The sequence below is a fragment of the Callorhinus ursinus genome, unplaced genomic scaffold (genome assembly GCF_003265705.2).
Source record: "Callorhinus ursinus isolate GAN/ISIS: 27379988/994484 unplaced genomic scaffold, GSC_fseal_2.0 scaffold7, whole genome shotgun sequence".
Lineage (NCBI taxonomy): Eukaryota > Metazoa > Chordata > Mammalia > Carnivora > Otariidae > Callorhinus > Callorhinus ursinus.
The window spans coordinates 52,003,397-52,024,672 of NW_027397069.1; the positions used below are offsets into that span (position 1 = coordinate 52,003,397).

At 42.3% G+C, this 21,276-nt stretch overlaps 1 protein-coding gene across 3 annotated transcripts in view; it reads left to right on the forward strand.

Moving 5' to 3' along the window:
• The window catches only part of LRCH1 (leucine rich repeats and calponin homology domain containing 1), a 196,589-nt gene that overhangs the window by 172,911 nt on the left and 2,402 nt on the right, over window positions 1-21,276 (forward strand). For 2 of the 3 annotated variants that reach the window (XM_025874874.2, XM_073894535.1), the window contains one exon: window positions 4,742-4,819. In XM_025874874.2, coding sequence (XP_025730659.1) covers window positions 4,742-4,819 — 78 coding nt within the window. Of the gene's footprint in view, window positions 1-4,741; window positions 4,820-12,512; window positions 19,375-21,276 lie in introns of those variants that run through there. The other variant, XM_025874875.2, reaches the window with a different exon arrangement.

The window sequence follows — 21,276 nt, forward strand, 5'->3', positions numbered from 1 at the left end:
ACTTACTGGTTGGGGCACTAACTTTTAAGGCTGTAAGGACATAAAGATTCATTTCTCACTAGGGGTTATTTAAACAGTGAGAAGTCTTTCCAGGAAGTGTTTTTGGTTGGTGGCTTCTCTGCTAAATGGAATCTCTTTCCTTTATTAGTCACTGAGGATTTTAGGATGACTCTGGAAAGATGTGGTTCTCTGTAAAATGGCATTTTAAATAACCCGTCAAGCCAGAGGTTGGTCAGCCGGGCATTAGGCCCCACTTTGCTTGGGGTACACGAGATACTGGGGCAGCCGTGAGACAGGCTGATCGCTGAGACTCGGCTAATAGCCTGAAACTCCTCATGTCTGCTGTAGGGGAGATGAAGCTGGCAGTGGGAGCCGCTGCCTATAGGTCCCAGAGCTACGGGGTCACTTTTATGGTCATTCAGATGAGGGTGGGGGAATCAGGGCACAGCTTGTCTTTGGAGCCGAGGTCAGGTTCAGGCAAGTGGAGGAGAAAGAAGAATTTCTGTCCACACTCTTTGCTGTTCTTAGGAGCGGCAGAAGAGTTTAGGGGCTAAGAACGCAGGGTTTGGGTTCAAACTCCACATCTACTTGTCAGCCATATGACTGCAGGCAAGTATTTAACCTCTTTTCACCTTGATTTGTTCTCTATCATGGAAGTATTCCTGTGAGGATAAAATAAGGCTACTGCCTATGACACATGCACAAATGTAAGCCGTTGTTATCATTTGTCTATAGAACAGATTTTCAAAATTCAGAGCCCTAATGTCAAGGCACAATGCTCATAAAATATCACATAATGAGCATTTTTCTACCTCCATCACCCCCAGGAAAGCCTCACGATGGCCTTATCTTTTTTTCTCTTTTCTTTTTAAATTTACATTCAATAGCTGACATTTTCAGATGTGGTGTTCAGTAATTCATCAGTTGCGCATAACACCCAGTGCTTATCACATTGGGTGATGGGCATTAAGGAGGTCACAATGGTATTTTTTTATGTTTTCTTTTCTCTTGGCAGCAGGAGAGATTAACTGAGGATCCCGTTCCAACTGTCAGTTTCCTTTCTATATTGTGGAACATATTCTTCCTCTGAAAAGTTGTACCACTTTTGCCTCAGAAATCAGAGGGGTGGGGCGCCTGGGTGGCTCAGTGGGTAAATAGTCTTCCTTGGGCTCAGGTCATGATCCCAGGGTCCTGGGATCAAGTCCCACATTGGGCTCCCTACTCAGCAGGGAGTCTGCTTCTCCCTCTCCCTCTGCCCCTGCGCCCTGCTCTTGCTGTCTCTCAGTATCTCTCTCTCTCAAATAAATAAATAAAATCTTTAAAAAAAAATTATGGGGGGGAGATCAGTTTGTCTTCTCTTTCAAATCTGTCTCTAGCTTGCCTTAGTTTGGGCAGCAAATTCTATCCTGTAATCCAGTATGAAACTTTCCATTGTTTTCTACAAATAAGGTCCAAACTGCTGTAAAGTTGTCTGAGCCATGTGCCAAATTCTCATTTCATAATTCTTTCCAAATTATAAGAGAGAAACCATGACTCCTCATAGCTTCCAATTTGAATTTAATTATATTAATCATAGTGAATATGAATCATGTATGTAAGCATTTATATATATATATATTTTTTTATTATGTTATATCACCATACATTACATCATTAGTTTTTATTAAGCCTTCAGGAAACATGCTGCGTTCTTCTAGAAATCTTTTGGTTGTCAACCTATTTTCTTTTTTATTTATTTATTTTTAAAGATTTTACTTACTTATTTGAGACAGAGACAGAGAAAGCGTAAGGCGTAAGCAGAGGGGAGAGGCAGAGGGAGAGGGAGAAGCAGACTCCCCACTGAGCAAGGAGCCCGATGCAGGGCTCGATCCCAGGACCTTGAGATCATGACCTGAGCTGAAGTCAGATGCTTAACCGAATGAGCCACCCAGGAGCCCCTATTTTCTTTTCTAAATAATTTTTTTAATTGAAAAAATAATGGGAAATAATGCCCAACTAGAGAAAATACAGAAATGCAGAAGGAAAAAAAAGCAGCCTTTATTCCATAAGCCAAAGACCACCACTGTTAACATTTTGGTTTCTCTGCGAACTACTAGCATCCTTTCTACGTTTAAGTTGTTTCTGAATTATGAGCTCCTCACATATACCATTTAGTAGTTTTTAAAATTGATCAAAACCTAGATATTTCCTCATGCCATTAAAATTCTTCAATAAATGCCCATTTTAATAACTGTCAGATATTGTACCTTATGTTATCATATCAGAGTTTTCCTTTTTTGGAAATACAGGCTGTTTCCAAATGTCCACTTAGCAGACATTCTTGAGTGAGCATCTCAGAGCCCCTCTGAACAGTACGGCCTGCTGTCCTGGGACGTGTGTCATTGTCGACTGTTTGCCCGGGCTGTGCTCTCTAATCCGGAAGGTCACTCTCTACCCTCTCTCTAAATTTCACCTTGCAGCCGCTCAGGCTCCTGTTTCTCCTCTGCTTCAGTGTCTACGGGAGCCACGCCACTCTTGACCCCTTGGAACGAAGTTAGATTCTGTTCCTTGCTTTTTTTTTTTTTCTCCTGATGGTCATCTCACAAGTAAGGCCTATACCATACTACACTGTAATCTCCTTGAACGTATCAATAGTTCCAACGAGACTGGAGCTGAGCGCCCATAAGGATTGTGTGTTTCGCTTCCACACGTGCACACGTAGCCCCTAGCGGAGTATCTGACACCCAGTAAACACTCCGTTTGCACCATTGTAGCTGCACCAGCGGCAGTGGATGCCTTTTCTACCCATGTTATTGTCAGCATTAAGCATTTTAATTTTTCATTCACAAAACTAATACTGTCCATTTTTTTTAATGCCAGGCTGGTGTCATTTTGACTCTTCAGCCGATGGTGGGGTTGAACCTCTTATTTGTGGCAAGTACTTTTTCTACCCTAGACCCAGGCATCAGTCGTAGAATGGGGCCCTCCCGCCCACTTCCAAAGATGGGAAATTTTCTTTGTGTAGCTTGAAACTCACCTCACTTGGGGCTAACCTAAATATTGTGAATGGTGTTGGGCATCTTTGGAGTTTCAGAACAGACCCCTTCCTCCCACCTAAATAATAAGTACATGAAGGAAGATGATGGGCCCAGAGGATTGGAGAGACAAATGCTAGGGTCTCAGAATGATGAAATGCCTCTGGGTGCCCCGACAGCTGGGCTAGCATCCGTACTTCTGGTATCCCCCTGTCACATTACCTCTGCCCATCCTTCCCTTTGCATGGGGTCAATGTGGTCTTGTCCTAACACATGCCAGGAAATGGGCCAAACCACCCAAGCAGCTCCTTGCCCCACTTTTGCAAGTCTCACATTGAGGGGAACCATTTCCTCTCTAGCCAAGGTGGAGAATTGTCTGTTTAGCTTCCAAACTAAATTGTTCCACATCAGCAGGCTCTCATTCTTTCTGGGGGCTGGGGGTGAGGAGATAGGGATAGAAGGAGTCCCTTTTTAAAAAATAAATAATGTGCAAACGCAGATTTTTGTGATGACTGGGGTAGACCATCTAGAATAAGAGTCACTTCACGGTCACTTGCTGTTCACAGGGCAAAATCAGTCTTTATAAAACATTGCTTCTACACCTAGACTGTTGGAGTCAGTCATACTTCTTGTTCCCTTTTTAAGGGAGGAGGGAAATATTAAAATTTAACAGTAAGGCTTTTAAACCTATTATATAAAAATTAAAATGTGTGGATCCAATGTACCTGCTTTCCATCCCACACCTCAGAGGTGATCTGTAACTACAGTCAGCTCAACTGTGAGTGGCCGTTGACTGGGTCCTAAACATCCCACCATTTTTATGCCATTTACCTCTATGTTGCCTCTTTGTTGTTAAACCCTTCACTTTGGTGGGAAGGAAATTAATTGGCCTGCTGAATTTAAACCTTCATATAGAAATATATTTGCTGATGGCAACAGGTGATGCTTATGGTGTATTTTTAGATGAATGAGAGCAGATTACACAAGAGTATGATCCCATAAAAACTGTCAGTATGCATGTGTGTATGTATACATACACATACACATATATACGTATGTAGAAATTTGCACGTATACATGTACATATACACATGTATGCACACATGCAGAAATTCTGCTTATATAAACATCAGTGTTGTACATATGTTTATGTACATCTTTTTTTTTAAAGAATTTATTTATTTATTTGAGAGAGAGAGAATGAGAGAGAGCACGAGAAGGAAAAGAGGGTCAGAGGGAGAAGCAGACTCCCCGCTGAGCAGGGAGCCCGACGTGGGACTCGATCCTGGGACTCCAGGATCATGACTTGAGCCGAAGGCAGTCACTTAACCAACTGAGCCACCCAGGCGCCCTATGTACATCTTTTTTTAAGACTTTATTTTAAGTAATCTCTGCACCCAACGTGGAGCTCGAACCCATAACCCCAAGATCAAGAGTTGCACGCTCTACCAACTGAGCCAGCCAGGTGCCCCATTTACTTACATCTTTACACACACATATGCACACACACATATACAATGTCTGGAAGAATATAATCCAAAATCTTAATAATTTTTATCTCGAGGTGGATGTTTCTAGATGACATTTATTGTCTTCTCTTTGCTTATGTATTTTTCCCTCCAATGAACATGTATTAGTTGTGGCATTTAGAGAGTTTAAAATTTAACCTGTTATTAAAATTATTTCTCTTTTAATAATACATTATTTCTGCATATTTGTATTTATAGCCCAAACTTAGCATGGCCAAATGCAGAAGAAATGTGGAAAACTTTTTGGAAGCATGCCGAAAATTAGGAGTACCAGAGGTAACGTCAAACTTAGTCCCAATAACTATGTTTTGGTGCAGATTTCATTTAATATATGTGTTCGAACCCACTGAATGGATGTACAGCTTTGCACATCCTTTTTAGTCTCAGTCTTTCTTGAGGAATAATATGAAATAAGTTAATACAAAATTTTAGTTTAAATTCCTTTGCAGTGAAATTAAAATGGCTTAAAGTGGTAGGGTCAATACTGAGGGAAAAGGGAATATAATTTCCTTAAGGTTTTGAAATAAATGCAAAATTTCAACCTGGAGAAAAACATGTAGTTGGCTTGATTCCCTACTCCAAGAACAGAAATTACTGTGGCTCCAGTGAACCTTCTAGCAGGTTCCGTAGGGTAGAATTTTGGAGCTGTTGGTTTTCCTTATCCACAGCTCTTTAGCAAAGCAGACCTGTAGCTGACTACTAATTTGTTGATTTTCATTCCGAATAGTTGCATTTTGGGTATGTGGATCAAAAGAGTCAATGTTGAAAATATTATAATTATTGTTATTATTATAATTAATCATTACCAATAATAATAACAATGTTTGTATGTTGCTTTATAATTTGTTCTCTGTTTGCAGTTCCATTTTCCCCATTAGTCTGCTGTAGACCCAATTGGCATTCCCTGTAGCCAGCCCAACTATACTTGGCTACTTTTTCTTTCTCCCAAGCTAAGTCCCAGCCTCAGCCTCAGCCTGATAGCTAATTTGGGGCTTTTAAAGGATTTTGCTATTAGTAACAAAATTATTTCTTCAGGAGACAAAGGCCAGTCCACTCAGAATTTGGGGGTAAGTTGAGAAGTTTATCATCATTGTGATAAACAGAAATGGCCAGAAATTACATTTTTAAAATTTTTCTTCTATGTTTTCTAATATGCCAGAGATAAAGTAGCTACAAACTCTGTCATGAAATACTGTTTATGAGTATGTGAAAGAATTATATTGTAACGTAATTCTACTCAGTGATAGGAGTTAGGTATTGGAATTGAGAAAGGCTTATTCTCCCTCCCTCCTGTCTTCCTCTTTTTCCTTCCTTCCTCCCTTCCTTCCTCCTTCCTTCCTCCTTCCTTCCTCCTTCCTTCCTCCTTCCTTCCTCCCTTCCTTCCTCCCTTCCTTCCTCCTTCCTTCCTCCTTCCTCCCTCCCTCCCTTCCTATCTTTTAGCTTGTTAAGTTTCAAAAGTAAAGGGTTAGTGATGCAATTTTTAATCTTATCTGAGGACAAGGAGAGAATTATTAAAGCATCATTACGTCAGAACTGTATCAACAAAGAAAAGCTTATAAATTCATGTTTAAAAAGAGTGTAATATTTATATAATGGACTAAATGTCTTTGTGATCAATCCAGATGTCTTTCAACAATGTTAATGTGTGTGTCTATATTACATGTGTATGTTTTAATATTGCATATACATTGTTGGCTTCAAATACTTAATTCCTATACACATACTATTTTTAATAATTGGACTCCATCATGGGCTAATAAGATTTCCATCTGTGAATCAAAACTATCATACCAAGTTTCAGAAGATAAATTATTTGTGCCTGTGCTAGAGAAAGTACTGGTGAGTTATGACCTAATCCCCTGTGATATTTTTTAAACTCATCAGAAAATTTTTTTGGCTTATGGTGATACAAAATGAAATGGAAATGCCCTTAACCAAGTGTTGTGAGTAAAGATTGGTAATTACAATTTTCTTTTAAAGTAGGGAAAAGGAAATTAAATTACCATAATATGCAGAGAAAAATGTATCATAATTTCTGAAATATGCCCCTAGCAATGTGCCCCCTTGCACTAATCAGTTCATAATTTCTGAGAAGATTGAGTTACAAGGAATAAATAATCTTTCTTGCCAGTATCCCATTCAACTCTGCTTAGTAAAATATATTACCTAGGCTATTTTTGAAAATTTTTTAAGATTGGAGGTGACTTTCAAGTTTGCATCGTGTATAATGGTGCATGTGTGGTTGTGTGCATGCGTGCGTGTGTGTGTGTGTGTGTGTGTGTGTGTGTGTGTGTGTGTACATACACATCCATCCTGATGGGTAATCCAATAGCATTTTACCAGGGACTAGAGGTACATTAAGCTTTTGGCTACTAGAAAAAGTCTGTTGGTTAGTTAGCAATTGAACTTCTTAACGAGACGTGTTAAAAGTGAGGAAGGAGTATTCTAGTGGAAAACTATAATGCCGTTGGAAGGCAATTGGCAGCTCTTCCTGGACGCACAAGGGAGCTTGCTTTCATCTCAGAATGCACGAATACATGACGGGAAATGAGGAAATCTTTTCATCTGGGCATGTGATAGGAAGTTAGGGGAGGAGTGAAATGACTCCCTTCGCCTTAGATACACTTCTTTCACTTCTGAAGGGCATTGATGTTTTAATGTATATGTGGCACACTACAATTAATTTATTTACATTAAAAATAATTATATCACAAGCCTAAGTGCCGAAATTCTCCATTTATGATCAGACATTTGAAAAGGCTCGTACCTAAAAAAAAAAGAGAACCTGTATCCATTACATTTTCTTAATTGCATCACACCTCATATTTCCCAGTCACATAGTTAATTCCCCAATGTATAAGCTTTTTCCTGCTTTCTTCTCCATCCATTGCTTATCTACTCACATACACTCATAAGTCACAGAGATCTTGAATTCTGTATTTTATAAGCCCAGTACTAATTGACAGTGATGAATCATCCTGTAGAGACTGAAAAGTCACAGCTGTGCTCTAAGCCCTGCCTTCGGTGTCCTTCGAAACAGAATCACCGTTCGAAACGCCAGGCAAAGTCAGTCTTGGCAGCTTATATAATTTTGTCAGGTTCCTATGCGTGGAATGTGGTTGCTGATTTAGTTGAGTTTTTACATATAAAAGAATCTGAAGGGATGGAAGTAATTTTAAAATTGTTCAAATTGCTACAGTTTAATATATTTTCTGTAGAAGTCCCCGTGGACACAATCCCAGCTCTGTGCCGCCGGGTCGGTCAAGGTTCATGAAGCATTTTACTCTGCGCTTGGGTAGAGAGGTTCTGGTGCGGCTTACCTGTAAATGTGCCTTCTTCGACCTGGCTGTGGTCTGCGTATTTGCTGCAGGTTAGCGTATGTGGACAGGTTAAGGCCACTCCAGACCTCTGTGCGTTATTTGTGACGTTTGGGTGAGGCTGGATCTATCCCCTTGGCTCCTCAGTCGGGGGAACAGACAGGATTTGGAACAGCAGCTGCTACTGAGGGAAAGAAGATGACATCACAGAAAGACGTTAGTGATGGGGACCTGCAGAAATTCTGTTAGGGTGACAGGAGAATTCCTTGCTATTAACTGAGAAGGATTTGGGATGAGGTAGAGGCTCACTAATGAGAATGCCAAGGAAAGGTCCTTAAAAATGAACCAGAAGTAGCACTCGCCGGCAAGTTTCTTTCTCAGTGGAGGGGATGACATTGGATATTCCAATAGTTATTTCAGTGCAGGTAATTTTCCTTCCTGCTCCCCAATCCGGGTGCATTGGGGTTTTGGTTTTGGTTTGGGGACCAGTTCCTCCACTAAAGGGACACAACCAAAATGAACATAACCTGGAAGGAGAAGACTGAGTGGGTGAAGGGGATCTGTGAGCAGAGGGAGGGAATGCACAAGGTTTGGGGTCAATTATCCCTACTTGTGCTGTTAACTAGTTCTGTGCCTTGAGGCTAACTCCTTAAAATTAGCAGCGGTTAACCTTTTATTGAGGACTTCTTATCCATGCATCATCTTGAATGCTTACCATGGAGGGTTGGAGGTAAATATTTTATTGCCATGCCCTGAGGAAAGTAAAGTCCAGAGAGGTTAAACAATTTGCTAAGCTCACGTTCACAGCTGGTTAGCTGCAGAGCTGGCGTTTGAACCTGGCTCTCTGTGACTGAGCTCCCTACTCTGCAGATTGCAGGTGTTGGACTTGAGCAGTAAATTCAAATCATCTTCAGAGCCCTCGAGTCTTTCCAGTGGCCAGCCCGGGAGGTAAGGGAAAGCCAAGTGGGGAGACTGCAGATCATTCTTGCCCCCTTGAATCTGCCAGAGCAGTTTCTCCTTTGTCTATAGCATATATTGGATTTCCAGCTAACATTTTCTTTGGGGGAAAATGTATCCTATTGCTAAACATAGTTTGGAAATCATCAGACCCCTATGATTTCTCTGAGCTGTAGGAGTCCATGAAAGCTCATCTGTATCCTGCAGCTCCATAATTGCTTCCCCTTCTTGGGGGGGGCGGGGGGGCTGCTTAGCAGTTGAAGGTGTAACCGCAGGTGCATCATGGTGCCTTGGAAAATCTAGGGATTGGGTGATGGTGACCGCACCACCCAGAGCTCCATGTGGTAATGATGCCAGTCGTCAGACTGTGCAAGCTATCTTTGACTTCTGGTGCAAGCATCAACTTGATCTTTTTTTTTTAATTTTTTTTAAATTTTTTTTTTAAAGATTTTATTTATTTGATAGAGACACAGCGAGAGAGAACACAAGCAGGGGGAGTGGGAGAGGGAGAAGCAGCCTTCCCACAGAGCAGGGGGCCCGATGCGGGACTAGATCCCGGGACTCTGGGATCACGACCTGAGCCGAAGGCAGACGCTTAACGACTGAGTGCCCCAGCATCAACTTGATCCTGAAGACAGGCCTACCCTTGGTGGGCTTTCAAATTCTTGAGGATACATTCTTTGTGTCACCCGAGAATCTGACTTCGGTTAACCCTTGGACTCATGAGGCTACTAATGGACATACTGAGGCTTCTTTTCTTGGCCTGTAAACTTGTTGTAGAAGATTCATGGTTGGCTATTGGGGGTTTCCAAATTGATTCAAATTTAGGGCAGTTTGGGGCTTTTATTAATAAGTGTTGCCACAGGTCAAAAGAAACTTCTGATTTACGAAGCATTAAAAGTATTAGAAAATAGATATTTTTTGGTTCACCAGGGAAATTTTTCTACTCTGTTTTATATAAGTAGCCATGGCCTCAGACCTCTGTAAGGAGCAAGGTCCTTTATTTAAGAGACTTGCTCTCTTTAGAGGAGGAGGGAACTTAGACGAAATGCCCAGCCCTTCATAGTCATTTCTGTTTGCAGAGGGAAAATAGAGAAGAGGATCTGGGGCAGCAGCTCCCCTGAGTGGTGGACACGTTGGGCCCCCACTCGCCTGCCTGGACAGCACAGAGACCAGGGGCTTGTGGGACTGGAGGGGATCCCTCAGCTTCTGCATCAGCCAAATGGAGTTAAACATAAAATCCTAGAGAACATTCGGATTCTAACAAAGATCATGTTGATATAAGTGGGTCGTGTTGACATTATGGCTGAGTCTTCTTTTCAATACCTTTCATATTTGCTTTTGTTGGGGTTTTTTGTTTGTTTGTTTTGTAATGAGGTGTACAGTATCTGAAAGTAACAGTAGTAATTTCCCTGCTTTAAGTGAGGGTTTAGGAAATTTGTAACTAATCTGAATTTTTTTTTTAGTCCATACATTCTATAAATCGAAGCTGCTCTTTTTTGTTGTTGCTTTAATCTTGAGAACAGGAGAAATGAGTTCTTTCTCTTTGAGCTTTAAGCCTCTCTTTTTCCCCCTAATCAGTAATTTTAGCGTCAATTTAAATCATAAGTAATAAATAATTTGGGGGGATGGGATGAGATTATTATTACAAAATTTTATTTTCTACTTATATTGATTAGTCTTGAGGTTGAATGACCAGAGGTGCAGACTGACACATTTGCTACTTTATTAACAGCAGTTTTTAAATTCATAATTTATTAAAAAGAGTCAGTCTCTAGTGTGTAAAATCAGGTACATTTCTTAACAGGTAGTATGAGTTTACCACTGAGAATGTAAGATTCCTTTCCCACCATGTGTCTCCTGCTGGCAGGGTCGTCTGTGGTCAGCAGTTTGACAGCCTTTCATATGTGTATTGTTGAGAATAAACCTTTTATTTTTTATTCTTTTTTAAAGATTTTATTTATTTATTTGTCAGAGAGAGAGAGTGCACAAGCAGGGGGAGCGGCAGGCCAAGGGAGAAGCAGGCTTCCTGCCGAGCGGGGAGCCAGATGCGGGACTCGGTCCCAAGACCCCGGGATCATGACCTGAGCTGAAGGCAAACGCTTAACCGACTGAGCCACCCACATTTTCCATAGGGCCCCGGGAAGTGTATTAAAACATACACTGGAGGTAGAATGATTTGCTTTTAACATGGAAATACCCACTTTTGTGAAAATCACATTTCAGTTTGTGGATGCCTTCTGTCTTATGTCTGCTTTGCTCAGATTTCACTGGTTAAAGCACAACATTGCAATAGAAAATTATTATTGCAATAAAAACTTCTTTCCTTAGATGTTTCCCCATCCGCTTAGTCCTTGACCAGCGTCTCTCTCCCAGTGAAATCAAATCTCTGTGTAGCTGTTTTAATTCTTAGGAAAATAACAGTGGTAGTTTGATTCCTCCAAATCCACTGAGAAAAGATTCGTGATCTGACTAGATATGACTTGATATCTTTAAAAAGCCTTTCCTTAATAGCAGCTTCTCTACCTTCATAAACCAAAATAAGAGCTGACTGTTTCTAACCTTATTCATCCCACTTGCTGTTGTAGTATTCCTATTTATCTGAGGGCATCAGGCTAACTTCAGAGGATACAAGCAAGACAGCATCTCTATCTTAGAATCTTTGAGTGGCTCTGAGATTTGCATCTGCTTAGCAATGAGGCTAAAACAAAGGGTAAAACTGTAGCAAAGTATGTTATAAAATCTATATTACATATATTTTAAATACTTTGCCAATTTTGAAATAAAGCTGCATTTATGAAATATAAGTATTTTCAATCCTTGTTTAATCTGGACACAAAACTACTTCTCTTTCCTATTGACATGGCAGTTATAACCACTGTTAATGTTAAGCTGTGGTCATTTCCAGTTCAGGAACACAGTGAATCAGGAAAAGGTTTGCTTCCTGATAGCAACAGATATTCAGAGGCACTCAGAAGAGCTGTGCCCCACTGTACCTGTTTAGTGGTGAAGAAATTTACATAACAGCCCCATGTACTTTTATGCTCACTGCACATCTGAGAAGCCTCCTCTAGACTTTGGTCTATGTGTGGCTGCAAAACCACGAAATTTAATGTACTTTCTGACACATGTAGGAACATACTTAAAAGCAGCATTCCCCAGAGTTTACCAGTAACCCTAAAACAAACAAACAAACAAAAATTAGGTGTACGTATTACCTTTCAGAGAGGAATCCTTGATATTCATTCAGTCTTCATAAACCAGGCTGAAGAATACATTGAGAATGGTGAGGACAGGTGGGGATTCAGCTTGGAAGTTTATATTCTTCCCTTAGGTAAGGTTAGGTCCTGAACGTCCCTAGCCAAAAGCTCTTATTTTTATGCCACTGGTGAGCACGTGATTCCACTTAAACATTAAAACTGTTTCGATGACGGAATGGCCTAGTAATTGCAGAACGCGCTATTCCTTAGTAGTGGCATTGTGCTTGGAGGATTTTTTTGCACTGTTTGCAAAAAACACGTTGGGTATGCTACTTTTCTTTTGTAATGGATTAAAAAAAAATCTTTGATGGTGGAGTGGGTTTTTACCTGCTTGAAATAAGGGGTTACTCTTGCCATTTGCTAGTAACCAGAAATGCGTGTATTTTTAATTGTATGCACTGTCTCTTTCTGTTCTAATGGCTGCCCACGGAATAGGCCGACCTCTGCTCTTCGTATGACATCCTGCAGTCGGACTTTCGTCACGTTCGAAAGACTGTTGACACTCTCCTGGCACTTGGGGAGAAACCCCCACAACCAACCTCTGCCCTCCGCTCCAGGGACCTTATAAGCTTCTGTCTTGTCCACATTCTCTTTATAGTGCTAATCTATGTCACTTACCACTGGAATGCTCTGTCCGCATAACGTCTGCATGTGCATCCAAACACTCTGCTGTGTCACCCTGATCTAATCGCAGGGTCCTTCCTCCATTTGAGCCTTTGCCTGGCCAACTTCCATCCCCGTCATCTCTTTAGTAATCTCTGGAGTTTTGAAGCCGGACATTATGAGTCAGATTTTTCCCAAAGCACAAATAATTTCTCTCCCTTACTGAAAAAACGGCAACAAGTGTGTCCAAACCTCATGCTTTCTCATTCATATAGTGCTAGCAGCAGTGCTATGCAGTTCTTCTCTCTCTCCCAGGGAGCTTTGTTGCCCTTGGTAGAGTGGAAGAAGATTCCAGAACAGGAGCAGAGGGGATTTAGGATGTGGAAATCTTTCCTTTGGGTCAGTGTCGGATCCTAATTCAGGACTCGGTAATTGAGGTGTAGAAGGGCCACCTTGCAGAGGAGACAGAAAATTGGCATTTGGCTCCCAATTTGGCCTATAAAAGTCTTACTGACCAACTTGAAAAATACCATCGGCAAATGACTGCTTTGCTGGCCATGCAGTTGGATTCCTCCCTGTTTCCTGCCATGGGAGCGGTGAGGGGCACCAGGGAGGGTTGCCGCCCACCCCTACCCTGAGTGAGCCCCTCTGCCTTGCTGCATGAGACCTAGCTGGGCAGCTGGGGAAGAAGCGTCCATTGCTGTTAGAGTGCCATCTGGAGGATTCGCTTGCACATCACTTTCCGCATATTTTTACTTTTTGCTCCATGTTAGGTCTATTCTGAGCTCCTAGAAAAGCATTTTTCAGAAGGGATTTCTATTTTTAAATAATGGAACGGGTCGTTTTCCTTTTTTGCTACATCACATCATAACTGCAGGTCAAGAATGTGATGAATTTGACTGTATTTGCTTTCAAATAAAGCCATGAGTCATGGAACATTCTTGGTCCTAATACTTGGGTTACTATGGGAGAAGCCAACAATAAGATTGCTCTTGTTTTAGAAGAATGTAGTTTCCCTAATGGCCTGAAATTTCCATTTAACCTTTGATTTCCAGTGACATTAGCTAGCTGCTTCTATCCTTAAGCAAGCTTACAAGATTATATGTTAACTATATCTGCTTTTGGAGCAATGTGATCAGTTTGTAACTAAAAGAAAAAAAAAACCCATTAGAATCCTGTCTAGGCCAAGATATTTCTGGTTCTGGGATGTCTCTTCATACTATGAGAATGCCCTCCTCCACAGTTCAGACAGCTTCCCCTAGGCTTCACTTTACATCTGGTGGCCAAATACTATTTCTTAAATTTGGGAGATGATGATGTTAACTTCCTTAAGATAAATTTCTAATTTACTGAGTTGTGAAGAGTCTACATCGATGGCTACTAAGAAGATAATTTTATTTTTCTGAATGCTTCCATGAATCCAGGGGACTTGAAAATATGCAAAACCCACATGGTTAGAAGAGTATATTTATAAATATTCTTTGTTTCTGAATTAGATTTTCTAACAGGAAACATTCTTTACATGAAAATACCTTGAGTTACCTGAGCTTTTCCCTCCTGTTGTTGTGTTGATTGGTGAAATACACGGTATGTGGAAGTTACCTAATTAACCTCGGTTGTGTATAAATAACCTGCAGATGTACTGAACTGCTTTTGGGGCTATCTTGTACCCTTCAATCTGTGACACAATAAAAGCCCTTTGTGCAAAGTCGAATGAGCACCCTGAGCCATAATAAACACATTTCGGGTGATTATTCCAGGTTTTTATCAGCCCGTCGATGCACTGATTTGTGCCCACCCGGAGCAGCCCTCTGCATCTCCATCCAGCTCTGCAGTACACTGAGGCTTCCCTTAATCATCACTGTTTGGGTTTCTTTTTTCTCTTCTTTGGGAGGAGTGGGGGCGGGGGCAAAAGGGAAGAAGAGAGATGACTTACAGGGTGGCACTTGAAAGAAAATTCTGTCAATAAAAACTGAGTAGAGCAATCATGTGAGATCAGATTTAATTTTCAGTGCTACTTGATATCATTCTCAGGCTATGTTCGTATTTCAGTTCTGGCATCAAAGGATTCTTTGGATGCACTTTCATTTCTCATGTCATTAATGTATCTGTAACCTAACGTGACGCTCCTCTTGGGATCTGTGGGATGGTTTGTTTGTTTTTTTTCTTTTTTTATCAAGTGGCATGGTAACTAGCAGAACACAATTAATTTAGGCCTTTAGGCAAAACTTGGAATGAACTGTCTTGCCCATTGTCAGGCTGTTCATTTCTATTCAGAATATTAAGCCTCTCCATGGTTCTTCCCCGAGGTACCCACACACCAACTCATATGCCCACATGAGGCCTGCCATTACAGCCTGACATGCTTGTCGTCTGAGAGGTGGGCAGGGACTTAGTTGTGTGATTTATATGTGCATCTTCAATCTCCTTCCTCACACAAGACAGACCATTTTCACAGTACTTGCAGTGCCTGATAAAAGGAACCAATTGTTTATTTATGCTCTCTCTTTGAGATAGAAAGATCTATGTGAAAGAAAAGGTTCTCTTTCTCCAGGTCCTCCAGTTGGTGGCAGCTCACCACTCATCATCAGGATTTCCACAGTATGTCATAGCTAATGTGTCTACTCATTCCCTCTATTGACGGCTTTGTGAGTCACATGTGGCTCACTCTTCGGGGCAAGACACTTACGGAATCGGGCTGGTGGAGAACTCAAAAGTAAGACAACTGAGTAGGAATTTCCTCAATGAGAATAGGTTTAAAAAAAAAAGGGACTTGATACCCCGATACCATTTTTTTGTGAGTAAGAAATTAAATTCAGTGCATGGCAGCTAGGGTTACCTCTCTAAAATCCATGCTGCTCTATAAGGACAAGACATCCTAAGGACAAAGGCTGTTTCACCTTACAGGGTAAAGTACTGGACAGTGGATTAAAATTTCAGGAGCCTGAAGTGGTTTTGGAGTAAATGAAAAATATTTTAATACCATTTTATTTCAGGAGATTTGGGTTTAAAGTTAGGCTTCAGGTTTTGAAATTAGTTCTCAATAAACAATCAGTTGTATGTAGAATGTGCACTTTTTTTCTTCTTTGAGACTATCAGAGTCCGTTCCTTGGCTTTTCAGTGTGATTTTCTTTGTGCTTGTGTTCACTTATTCATTCCTCAAATACGGAATGAGCGCTCTTTGAGTAAGCCTCTGTGGTAGCCCTTGGGGATACATGACCCTGTCTTCAGAAATCTTGCAGTCTAGACCAGGAGTCAGCAACATTTTTCTGTCGAGTGCCAGATTATAAATATCGTAGGCTTTGTGGGCTATGCAGTCTACGTTACAACTACTCTGTTCTGCTGTTGCAGCCTGAAAGCAGCCATCGATGACTCATCAGTGAATGGACACGGCTGTGTTCCAGTAAAAGTTTATTTACAAAAACAGGCTGTGGACTGACTTGGCCCGCAGGCAGTGGGTTTTGGACCCCTGACCTAGTGGACAAATAAGATGTGATTCGGGGTGACACAAGATTCTGCAAAGCACACGGCAGGGGACCGGACCCTGATGGGGAACGGGGAGTCTGCAAAGCCTTTCTGGAACTGTGATGTTTACATGGAGACCTGAAAGGTGTGTAGGAAAAGCCAGGGGAGGAGGGTGCAGGTAGGGACGTGCGAAAGGGGGCAGATACCTGTAGAGAATGACGTATTCCCAAGGGAGGAAGCGCTGGACGGTGGCAGGGCTGGAAGGCAGAGACTCCCACGGAGAGCGACAGGACACGTCCATCTTGGTCTGTAGGAGTGTGACGTGGTCTCCACTTTACATAGGAGGAGACCGCCCCTCAGAATGCTCAGGTGGCAGAACTTGAAGCTCTCTCACGTGAAAATCATGCAGACAGTTCTGCTTTAAGTGCAGTCACTTCAGCGCCAGGAACGTGCATTTGAGAAACAGGCTGGACCATATGAACTATGCGGATATAAACGACTTCTTCTTAGTCTAGCAGCTGGTCCTGGAAGGAGGTGCGTGGCTGTTTGGGAGCACAAGGAACTATAGAAGGAGGAGAGTCAGGCAGCGATGCTCCTGCAAGGCGTCCTCCTCTGGGATGAGATGTCTGTTGCTCTCCCTGAAGAGAAGCCCAACAAGCCAAGTCGCCGAGCTAACGCCTGTCCCCAAATTGAGGGTTCTGTGTCCCCCCCGCACCTGATCTTGAACTTGCTGGGGCTTCCCAGGCTAGGACTCCGGGGGTCTAGAGGCCTCTTCCTGTCCCAGGGGCACAGGTGCAACATACCCACCTACGGATGAAGGTAAAATTTATGGGCAACAGCATGATGTTGTGGAAAGAGCCCCGGCTAGGAGAAGAGAAGCATGTTCAAATCCTGCTTCCAGTACCTACCAGCTGTGGGACTTTAACAAAGTTACTTAAGCTCTCTACATCTCAGTTTTGTCATCTGTAAAAGGGAGGTATTATATCCGCCTTACATAGTTGTCCTAGAGAAATAAGCAGTGCAGATCTGTAGCATTGGCACCGAGCATGTAGGAGGGGCCCGGAGATCTTTCTGAGTTGGCGTTTAGTGTTTATGGCTTGCCTGCCTTTTCCAGCCCTGTTTGCTGTGGCTCTAAAAAGAGTTGGGTGACCAACTCTTTTTTTTCCCCCCAACTATTACTTTATTTATATTACTATGCTTAAGTTACCTGGAAGCAGCCAAGCAGTTCTGCCCCATTTCAGGGAAAGTTTCCAATCAACACCAATTACGTGGTGACAAATAACTAGGAACGATGACATCTTTGGGTCACGACTGACAAGGAAGGATGGGCTCCGGTGCTAGGGTTCATCTCCAGCAAGAATACGGCACAGCGGCTGGCACAAGCCATACTAGCATGGAACCTTTAGCGCTGGTCACAAAGTCGATCTCTTCCCTGAAGCTAGCAAATCAAGTGAAATAACTGGGTTTAAAGAACATTTTTTTTAAAGATTTTATTTATTTATTTGAGAGCGAGAGAATGAGAGATAAAGAGCACGAGAGGGAAGAGGGTCAGAGGGAGAAGCAGACTCCCCGCTGAGCAGGGAGCCCGATGTGGGACTCGATCCCAGGACTCCAGGATCATGACCTGAGCCCAAGGCAGTCGCTCAACCAACTGAGCCACCCAGGCACCCAAGAACATTTTTTTTTTTAAATGAAGCCCAAGTAAGTTTAAAAACCATGCTCTTGACCCATTTTCCTTTCAAAATTTACATAAAACACGCTTTTTCACTCTTAATAGCCCAGATTTTTTTTTCCTCACATAGCCCATCATGTAGCTGCAGATAAACTATTCTACCTCAAGATGTAAACATAGGCGGGGAAAAAAATGAACGGCATGTGAGGGAACCTTACTGATTCCACCATCGGAGAAGCAACACAAAGCACGAGTTCTTCAGAGGGGTTCGGAAGCATGGTATTTATGGAAGATACTCCTTTATGACTCTGCCCTGTGCTTTAAAAGGAAACACAACAGTGGTGCCCCATTCTCAAGGAAAGCCGCTAGGCTCCTCTAAAAGGAAGTAAATTTAAATGCATTTAAAGTCAGTGTGAATGTACAGTATCTCTGCTTTAAGTCCCTTTTATCCAGGTTTAGGGGGTGGCCCTTCTCTGTCACTTCTGATCCAGTTATGGAATGTGCAGAAGTTCCTTCCCTATCCCAATTTCTGGGTCACTTCCAGGACCCTTCCCAATGCCCCCCGGCCTATGCAGTGGCCCGACTAGTGCGGTGGGAGATGGCCTTCTGGCCATCCTTGCTACCCTCTTCATTTCCGGCAGGCTCCCCTCGCTCGGCCTGTCAACCAGCGCCTCAGCTCATCATTCCTATCAGGTTTCATCCCAGTCCTGTGATAACCAGAACTGCTGTGTTTTTATGTTTCTGTTACCTTAGACCAGTCTTTGTAGGCACCTCCGACCCCATCCACGTAATCTTAGGGCACTTCTGGGTTTCTTCAGGGCATCTGAATGAAAGGAGAAAGGCGGGAAGGAAGTGAGAAGTAGCTTTTTATGTCTTCCGTGTACTTCTCATTGCCAGCTGTGAGGGTGGAAGCGAGACTCTTGGACTCTGCACCTGGTTTAGAAGTGAGGAGACCAGGAAGGTGAGAAATGTCAGTTGGAAAACTAAAGGGCTAGGAGAGAGGATGACCTTAAGCTAGCTCAGTCTGTGAGTCTGTGTTGTCTCCAGAAGTCCTATCAGTGGGAGGTTGAAACCTCAGTACTTTCCCCTCCCTGTCTCTGTGGAGCCCCCCTCCCAACCATGGCCTCCAGCACTCCTCACCGGGACTGGCGCAGCCATTAATGGGGCCATGTTGCATCTCAAGCAAGACTTAGTTTAGGGCACGTAGCCCCATAAAAGCCGTGTTGTACACAGAGTTTAGACCCTGTGGAAATATTTGTACTTGAATTCAGGAACATTTAGGACTAAATATAAGTAAACATTGCGGTCAAGAAGCAAAGTGTCTTTCAAAATGCTTTGGGTGTGTGCATCCTTTTAAGATTTCTATTTGTGTTCCTCACCCAGTGTTCTTTTGATCCCTTACTGCTTTTCTCAATGATTTATTAAACCAACGTGTCATATAAAACTCTTTGTAATTTGATGCAAATACTTTTGTTAGAGTCTGTTGTTTATCTTTTAGTTAATTTGTTTTTTTTAAAGATTTTATTTATTTATTTGACAGAGAGAGAGAGCACAAGCAGGGAGAGTGGCAGGCAGAGGGAGAAGCAGGCTCCTCGCTGAGCAGGGAACCCAATGTGGGGCTTGATCCCAGGGCCCTGGGATCATGACCTGAGCCCAAGGCAGACGCTTAACTGACTGAGCCACCCAGGTGCCCCAATTTGGGGTTTTTTTTGATACATGGAAGCTTTAAACTTTAAGGCAATTCAATTGTTTTTATCTGTTGTGAATTTTGTAACAGTTTTTAACTTAGAAAATTCTCCATTTATTTATAGGAGAAAATGCTTACTCTTCATCTCTGTTTTATTAGGAGAGATGTCCATTTAACTCTTTAATTCATTTCAAATTGATTTTAGCATATGGTGTAAATACAAGACCTTTTTTTTTTCCCCAAGTAATGTCTCGTACCAGGAGCTTAACCATAATAGTGGCCATTTGTAATTTCCTGCGAAGCCCAATGTCAACCTGGGTGATGTGGAGATCATAAGAATGGGGTAAACATACCCCTGCCCCTGTGGAACCAGCCTTAGCAATGAAATGCCAGATTGAGGTGCTTTCACAAGCCCGCGAAAGGTGGCATCAGGAAAGGATCTACCCTGACATCTGGCTGTGGCCCATCCTGGCTTCGTGCCCACCTGGCACAGAGCCCCCCATTCTTTCTCAGGTTGACATGTGCCTACTAAATTGGCAAGCAACATAAACCTGAATGCCCACCGACTATGCCATTGGCAAGATCATCTTATTATGGTACAGAGCAGACATGGGAAATAACGGTTAAAATTGTGTTCTAAAGAATCCGTTGTCCTACGTTGACATGGGGCCATTTCTTAAGACCTGGTGCCGGACACAGAGTCTGAGATACTCTGCATTTACCACAAGTTAGGGAAGGAGGAGGGATAGGGGTAATAAGGTGATCGAGAGCGTGTAGGAAAATGACATTTTCAGATGGTGGAACAACTTACTGGAGATGTCATGGCATGTCCTTCGAAGATCTTTCTAAGAGCAGAACGCCTGTGTCTGTGGTAATTTCTGGAGAGCTCTGCACTTGAGGAAGCAGGAAGATCTGGTTCCTCAAGCAAGAGTCCCATGAGATGAAGCAGAAATGTCCAAGACCCTCATTGGCCTCATGGTAAACACTGCGTCCACCACCTGGGGTGTGGCCACATCCCCTTTAAACTGTCCTTAAAAACAGCCGTCACTGGGCTTGTGGAGAACATACCAGGATCCGGTAGACAAGAGGGAGTGTTTGCTGCGGAGTCTTTCCCTAGCCAAGGAGACATGTTCTGCAAGGAGACTCCCCTCATTCCCAGAGCCAGTTGACAAAGGTGTGAAATTATTTTATTGTGTTCTTTTGTAAACTGTTTGGTTGAGCATGCAAGGTTCTCCACATAAGGAGTGATTTGCATTGATTGTTTTCCTTGACTTGTACGTACCGGCCATTTCCCAAGAGCAAAAATTCAACCTGAGAAAGTAACAGGACATTTGTGTCTTTGACCGTTTTATGACAGAGTCCTAAAAGGGAGACTGTTGAAGGCTGTGGTTAAAATTACTTATTTACAAGGCCGTTCATAAACCATGAAGAAAGGATACCAAGTCCACCAGCATACCTCCATTTCAGAGATCACAGCAAATAAAATCAAGGTTTATGGTCAGTAGAACGGTGCATGGTCTGTATAAATGAGTGTCCTAGTTCCTTTGGAATGTGTGAGAGGCTATGTGCATTTTACTTTATAAGAATGTAATCTAATATCTTCTTGGTGTTTGGTTTCCCCCTGTCTATGTAGCTCAGTTATTTAGAATAAAGCTTTTTTTTTTTTTTTTAACTGTTTAGATCTAGTGCATATTCTAAGATGCTTGAGAGACTTTCTGGAACAGCCCTCACTTGTGAAAAATTGGTATTTTCTCTGCAAACACAGAAAAGAT